General features: G+C 42.8%; 1 protein-coding gene across 1 annotated transcript; it reads right to left on the bottom strand.

Annotated features, from left to right (window-relative positions):
* Positions 1-540: 540 nt before the first annotated feature.
* On the bottom strand, positions 541-1,188 carry LOC120994251 (histone H1C-like). Its single transcript, XM_040422696.1, has one exon. It carries the CDS (start codon positions 1,186-1,188, stop codon positions 541-543), a length of 648 nt encoding a protein of 215 aa, XP_040278630.1.
* Positions 1,189-8,675: the final 7,487 nt, after the last annotated feature.

Here is an 8,675-nt window from a genome sequence, read left to right as displayed (position 1 = left end):
AGGGGCTCACATCATCCATTCAGCTGAGCCGGGGTCGGAGCTTGTCCACGGCCGCTGAATTCTAACCGGACGGTAATTGAGCGGGAATTTCAAAAGCCAAGGTGCTAGTTCTATAGCCCCGCCCCCGTAGCCTGCTCAGTATTAACCCGTCAGTGGCCGCCTTCTCCCGCCCCCCACCGGAGGAGGGGAGAACAGTCCCGTATTCACTGTGCGGAGAAGAGCGGCTCCATCGCTGCGCTGGTGTCCAGGGATAGAGCGCACGACCCCCCTGCACGCATAGTACACTCAGCGGCGGCATCACTACCAGCAGGGGGCGGGGCGCAGTGAGGGGCGGTTATCAGCCGAGCAGCGAGGACCTGATAGACGGAAGAGAGCGGCGCTGACAGGGTTAACCCGCCCCCTATTCCTGCCCGCAGAGGAGCCGGAGCCCCCGCCCGCTGTGAGCGGAGAACGAGGGCAGAAGGGCGGAGTGGAGCTCGTCTGAGGAGGAGGTGGCGGCTCTGAGAAGAGCCTTTGGGGGAGAGGTGCGGGCGGCGCCGGTTACTTCTTGGCCGCGCTCTTCTTGGCTTTCGCCGCTTTCTTGGCCGGACTCTTGGCAGCAGCCTTGGGTTTGGCCGCCTTCTTAGCCGGACTCTTGGCCGGCTTCTTGGGGGCAGCCTTCGGCTTCTTGGGGCTCTTGGCTGCTTTCTTGGCCGCGGCTGGTTTCTTCGCCTTTTTCGGGCTCTTGGCCGGAGCCTTCTTGGGCTTCTTCGGGGATTTAGCGGGTTTCTTGGCCGCAGTAGCTGCAGGTTTCTTGGCCGCCGGCTTCTTCTTCTTGGCCGCCGCCTTGTCCTTGGTCTCCTGCTGCTTCTTGTTGAGCTTGAAGGAGCCGGAGGCGCCGCTGCCCTTCACCTGGGTGAGGGTCCCCTTGGTGACCAGAGCCCTGACGGCCACCTTGATGCGGCTATTGTTCTTCTCTACATCGCATCCTCCGGCAGCCAGAGCCTTCTTCAGGGCGGCCAGAGACACCCCGCTGCGCTCCTTGGAGGCGGACACGGCGGTGACCAGGAGCTCGGACACGCTGGGACCGGACGGCTTCTTGCTTTTCTTGGCGCCCCCTGCCGCGGCGGACTTCCTCGGCTGCTTCTTGGACTTGGCGGGCGCTTCGGCGGGAGGAGGAGCGGCGGCTGCTGGCGCGGTCTCTGCCATCGTGTGAGACGTGGGGAGAAAACACAAAGACTTCTCCTGGAGAAAACACTGAGGCCGGAGCCGGTGCCGCCTCTTATATGTGCAGCGCTGCGCAGTGATTGGCTGCCGAGCTCCGCCCTCCTGCGCGTCTATTGGCTGACACTGGACACAGGCCCCGCCTTCACCACTCTCAGCCCGGCTGCAGCTCCGCTCTCCCCTTGTGCTTCCCTGCCCGGGAGAAGAGCCCTTTAGCGGCTAGAACCGGACAGGAGAGGCCGCCTTCTCCGCGCCTTCCTCCTCCCGGACATCCCCCCTCACCGTGTGTCGCCGTCTGTGGCGGAGGAGGCGGGAGCAGGCCCCGAGATCTCCGCCACAGGCCTCCCGCTCTGCCTGACGTTCTGCACATCCGGCTGGATCCGGCCCGATGGCTCCGCTGCGGGGGCTCGTTCCCTCTCTTCCCGGCCCTCGTCCCCATCACAGGGCTCTTTCCCACAAGGTGGGGCCGCAGGAAGCTGCTTGGACGCTGCGGGGAGGAGCTGGAGCCGCGGAGAGCCCGGGAGGGTAACACAGGCGGCGGCCTCCGCTCCCTGCCGGCTCCAGTGCTCCGTGTCCCCGCACATTCCCCGCCGCAGTGATGCCGCCTCATGTGTGTACAGGGCTCTCAGGGAGCAGAGATGCGTCTTGTGGTCAGGGCTCCGCAGATGACAGAGGACTTCTCTCCTGGGCTCCTGGCTGCAGCAGAGGGGGTGCCGGTACAATGGGGTAGAGTATGGCCCCGCCCCCCAGAAGTGTGGACCCCGCTTTACTGACCCCCGGAAACATTCTGGGGAGTAAGAAAAGTAGAGAGAACTGCCCCTATAATCCCCCTCATTGCACCTCCGTAATCTCAGTACAATACGGCAAAGTATAGTATAGTATAGTACAGTATAGTATATTATAGTACAGTATATTATAGTATAGTACAGTATAGTACAGTATATTATAGTATAGTACAGTATATTATAGTATATAATAGTACAGTATATTATAGTATAGTATATAATAGTACAGTATATTATAGTATAGTACAGTATATTATAGTACAGTATAGTATAGTACAGTATATTATAGTATAGGACAGTATATTATAGTACAGTATAGTATAGTACAGTATATTATAGTATAGTACAGTATATTATAGTAGTGTAGTAGAGCACAGTATAGTATAGTACAGTATATTATAGTACTGTACAGTATAGGACAGTGTAGTACAGTATATTATAGTATAGGACAGTATAGTATAGTATAGTATAGGATAGTATATTATAGTATAGGACAGTATAGTACAGTATATTATAGTATAGTGCAGCACAGTATAGTATATAATAGTACAGTATATTATAGTATAGTACATTATAGTATAGTACAGTATATTATAGTACTGCCTAGTATAGTACAGTATAGTATAGTATATTATAGTATATTATAGGACAGTATAGTATAGTACAGTATAGTATAATACAGCACAGTATAGTACAGTATATTATAGTATAGTACAGTATATTATAGTACAGTATAGTATATTATAGTATAGTATATTATAGTTTAGTGCAGTTTATTATAGTACAGTATATTATAGTATATTATAGTACAGTATAGGACAGTATAGTATAGTACAGTATATTATAGTTTAGTGCAGTATATTATAGTACAGTATAGTATATTATAGTACAGTATATTATAGTATAGTGCAGTATATTATAGTACAGTATATTATAGTATAGTACAGCACAGTATATTATAGTATAGTGCAGTATATTATAGTATAGTACAGCACAGTATAGTATATTATAGTATAGTGCAGTATAGTACAGTATATTATAGTATAGTACAGTATAGTATAATACAGTACAGCACAGTATATTATAGTATAGTACAGTATATTATAGTACAGTATAGTATATTATAGTACAGTATAGTATATTATAGTTTAGTGCAGTATATTATAGTACAGTATATTATAGTATATTATAGGACAGTATAGTATAGTACAGTATATTATAGTTTAGTGCAGTATATTATAGTACAGTATAGTATATTATAGTACAGTATATTATAGTATAGTGCAGTATATTATAGTACAGTATATTATAGTATAGTACATTATAGTATAGTACATTATATTATAGTATAGTACAGTATAATATATTATAGTACAGTATAGTATAGTACAGCACAGTATAGTACAGTATAGTATAGTACAGTATATTATAGTACAGTATAGTACAGCATAGCACAGTATAGTATAGTACAGTATATTATAGTATAGTACAGTATATTATAGTACAGTATAGTATAGTACAGCACAGTATAGTACAGTATATTATAGTATAGTACAGCACAGTATAGTATAGTACAGTATATTATAGTATAGTACAGTTTATTATATTATAGTATATTATAGTATAGTACAGCACAGTATAGTATATAATAGTACAGTATATCATAGTACAGTATAGGATAGTATAGTATATTACAGGATAGTATAGTACATTATAGTACAGCACAGTTTAGTACAGTAAATTATATTATAGTAAAGCACAGTATAGTATATAATAGTACAGTATATTATAGTACAGTATAGTACAGTATATTATAGTACAGTATAGGATAGTATAGCACAGTATAGTATAGTACAGTATATTATAGTACAGGATAGTATAGTATAGTACAGTATATTATAGTACAGGATAGTATAGTACAGTATATTATAGTACAGCACAGTATAGTATAGTACAGTATATTATAGTACATTATAGTACAGCACAGTATAGTACAGTATACTATAGTACAGTAGAGTACAGTATATTATAGTTTATTACAGTATATTATAGTACAGTATTATACAGCACAGTACAGTATAGTATATTATAGTATAGTACAGCACAGTATATTATAGTACAGCATAATATAGTATAGTATAGCACAGTATAGTACAGCATAGTACAGTATATTATAGTATAGTACAGCACATTATAGTATAGCATAGTATAGTACAGTATATTAAAGTACAGTATAGTACAGCACATCATAGTATAGTACAGTATAGTATATTACAGCATAGTATAGTACAGTATATTATAGTATAGTACAGCACAGTATGTTACAGTATAGTACAGCACAGTATAGTATAGTACAGTAAATTATAGTACAATACAGCATAGTACAGTATAGTATAGCACAGTATAGTATAGTACAGCACAGTATAGTACAGCATAATATAGTATAGTATAGCACAGTATAGTACAGCATAGTACAGTATATTATAGTATAGTACAGCACATTATAGTATAGCATAGTATAGTACAGTATATTAAAGTACAGTATAGTACAGCACATCATAGTATAGTACAGTATAGTATATTACAGCATAGTATAGTACAGTATATTATAGTATAGTACAGCACAGTATGTTACAGTATAGTACAGCACAGTATAGTATAGTACAGTAAATTATAGTACAATACAGCATAGTACAGTATAGTATAGCACAGTATAGTATAGTACAGCACAGTATAGTACAGCATAGTATAGTACAGTATATTATATTACAGTATAGTACAGCACAGTATATTATAGTACAGTATATTATAGTACAGCACAGTATAGTATAGTGCAGTATAGTACAGCACATTATAGTACAGTATATTACAGCACAGTATAGTACAGCACAGTATAGTACAGTATAGTATAGCACAGCATAGTATAGTACAGTATAGTACAGCACAGTATAGTACAGCACAGCATAGTACAGCACAGTATAGTACAGCATAGTACAGCACAGTATAGTACAGCATAGTATAGTACAGCATAGTATAGTACAGCACAGTATAGTACAGCATAGTACAGCACAGTATAGCACACTATAGTACAGCACAGTACAGCACAGTATAGTACAGTATAGTACAGCACAGTATATTATAGTACAGCACAGTATAGTATAGTACAGTATATTATAGTACAGCACAGTATAGTACAGTATATTATAGTATATTATAGTACAGTATATTATAGTACAGCACAGTATAGTATAGTACAGTATATTATAGTACAGCATAGTATAGTACAGTATAGAACAGCACGGTATAGTACAGCACAGTATAGTATAGTACAGAACAGTATAGCACAGTATAGTACAGCACAGTATAGTATAGCACAGCACAGTATAGTGCAGCATAGTACAGTAAAGCACAGTATAGTATAGCACAGTCTAGTATAGTATAGTACAGTATAGTACAGCATAGTATAGTACAGTATAGTACAGCATAGTATAGCACAGTATAGTACAGCATAGTATAGTACAGCACAGTATAGTACAGCACAGCATAGTATAGTTCAGCACAGTATAGTACAGCATAGTATAGTACAGAATAGTACAGTATAGTATAGTACAGCATAGTATATTACAGCACAGTACAGTACAGCATAGTATAGTACAGCACAGTACAGTACAGCATAGTACAGTAAAGCACAGTATAGTATAGCACAGTATAGTATAGTATAGTACAGTATAGTACAGCATAGTATAGCACAGCATAGTATAGTACAGCATAGTATAGTACAGCACAGTATAGTACAGCACAGCATAGTATAGTACAGCACAGTATAGTACAGCATAGTATAGTACAGAATAGTACAGTATAGTACAGCATAGTATAGTACAGCATAGTATAGTATAGTACAGCACAGTATAGTACAGCATAGTATAGTACAGAATAGTACAGTATAGTACAGCATAGTATAGTACAGCATAGTATAGTACAGCACAGTACAGTACAGCATAGTACAGTACAGCACAGTATAGTACAGCATAGTATAGTACAGTATAGTACAGCACAGCATATTATAGTACAGTATAGTACAGCACAGTATAGTACAGTATAGCACAGTACAGTACAGCATAGTATAGTATAGTATTGTAACGGATCTCCTAGCACCCCGACTGGGTACCTCCGTTGATGGATGCTCCTAGTGCTTCCCGAGGGCTCCACATAATAAATGGAATAGGACAGCACCACTTCCTGGAACACATAATCCGTGGTATGGCGGCGCTGCTCGTGGCGTCAGCTCCCGGCCTCAGGGGCCCCTCAAACGTAGAAAAAACTTCAGAAAAGTCGCGGCCCTCTTGTTCTTGAATCAAAGCTTAGCGTTTAATCACACTGAAAGGATACAGCAACGTCTGGACACCCAGGTCTTTCTCAGCTACATGTGGATTACAAGTGAAGTTCAATACTTATATAGGTGTAACATTCAATCCGGATTGGTTGAGGGGTTGTCCCCCAGAAAGGTCAAATCCCCCCCTTACATATTCACCCAATCGTGTTCTAAAGTGATAATAACATTCAGTAATAAAACAGCATAACCATCTCAGCTGTGTATATAAAATCGCTAATTTCTAACGATAATTTGTTTTCCCTTAGTCCTAACAGTGGCACAGATGGGGTATTCTGCCCCTGTGGACTGGTTAGGACAGGTGGAAGTTTTAATGAAATAATAAAAAACTGACATATACACGCCCTCCCTGCCCCCAATAAAGAGGGGAGTGACCCTCCGGACATCGTGTAATTACAAGTAGACAAAAATAACCACAATTACTAAAAAAGGAGGGGGGGAAATTTGTGTGCCACTGTTAGGACTAAGGGAAAACAAATTATCGTTAGAAATTGACGATTCCCTTACGTCCTAACCAGTGGCACAGATGGGGATTTAGCAAGTAGAAACCCCCATGGGAGGGTCCTCATGCCTGGCGGAAGATAACACTGTCCGGCCAAATGAGGAATAACTATGTATTCTAGTATCCACTCTATAGTGTGAGATAAAAGTGGAGTGAGAACTCCAAGAAGCTGACTTACAGATCGCGTCCAATGGGATCGAGCTTCTCTCTGCAAAAGAAGTGGCCACTGCTTGAGTAGAGTGGGCCCTTACAAATTCAGGGGGCTTCGAGCCCTGAGACATATAAGACTCCCGAATTGCCTCTTTAATCCAGCGACTGATGGAGGGCTTAGAGGCTTTCCTCCCCTTATGGGTACCGGAAAAAAGGATAAGGAGGTTTTCATCCTTCCTAAATACCTTGGAGCGTTCCAGGTAAATCCTAAGACATCTCGAAATGTCGAGGGTATGGAGCCCTCTTTCCTCAGAGGAGGGGGGTGGAGCCAACGTTGGCAGGGAGATCACCTGGTTAATATTGTCAAAGGAAGGAACCTTTGGGATGAAAGTAGGCAAAAATTTGAGAAGTACCCGATCCTGCAGGAACTTTGTATAAGGCTCAAAGGCAGAAAAAGCCTGGAGTTCCCCAACTCGCTTTGCAGAGGTAACGGCCAACAAGAAGGTGATCTTCCAGGTCAGGAACTTGAATCCCGCTTCCTCTAGGGGCTCAAAGGGGGGAGATGATAACCCCCTGAGCACAACCGATAAATCCCAAACAGGGATAGGTCTGATTACTGTAGGCTTTAATCTTGAGGCTCCCTTCAGGAATCTCTTGATAAGGGGGTCTTGAGAAATAGCTCTGTTGAGACAAGCAGAGATTGCTTAAATCTGCACTTTAAGGGTAGCTGGTGATAGCCCCCTGTCCAGACCGTCTTGAAGAAATTGGAGAATTATCGGGATGGAAGCTTCAGCGGATGTTTGCTGATGCCTTGTACACCAGGATGAAAAGATCTTCCAGATTCTGGAGTAGGCCTTATTGGTAGCTTCTGATCTGGAGTGCTCTAAGGTTCTCAAGACAGACCCTGATAGCCCTTCTATCCTTGGAAGGGACTGGTCAACCTCCAGGCCGTAAGGTTGAACCTTTGAAGATTTGAGGAGATCTGGGTGTCCCCCGACACCAGTACTCTCTCTGGGGGAAGCCTCAGAAATTGACCCTGACTCATCTGTAAGAGTTGGGTAAACCAAGCTCTTTTCGGCCAGTATGGGATAATGGAGATAACTGACGCTTGGTCCTGCCTGATTTTCATCAAGACCCTAGGTATCAAGGAAATTGGAGGGAAGATGTAGGCCAGCCTGAACCTCCATGGGATTGACAGAGCATCTATAGCCACCGGGTTGTCCTCCCTGTAAAGGGAGCAATACCTCTCCACCTTGGTGTTGAACCTCGTTGCCATGAGATCGATCTCTGGCATGCCCCACCTGAGCGTTATCTCCTTGAAGACCTCTGGATGAAGTGACCATTCTCCGGTTGGAAGACCTCGGCTCAGGCGATCCGCAATCACATTGAGGTTCAGTTCTGCCCAATCCAATATCACCCCTATCTGTCTCAGGAGACTTTGTGACCTCGTGCCTCCCTGCTTGTTGATATACAGCACAGCGGTCATGCTGTCTGATTGTACCTTCACTGCCTTCCCTCGAATGAAGGGAGCAAAATGAAAAAGAGCTAGTCTGATTGCTCTGATCTCCAGGAGATTTGATGACAATAACCTCTCCTGAGGTGTCCAAGTTCCCTGGACTGTCATGTCCTGAAGATGCGCACCCAT

Source organism: Bufo bufo, chromosome 3 (assembly GCF_905171765.1).
Source record: "Bufo bufo chromosome 3, aBufBuf1.1, whole genome shotgun sequence".
Lineage (NCBI taxonomy): Eukaryota > Metazoa > Chordata > Amphibia > Anura > Bufonidae > Bufo > Bufo bufo.
Note: the sequence above shows the minus strand (reverse complement) of the source record. Positions and strands in the feature narration are given on the sequence as shown.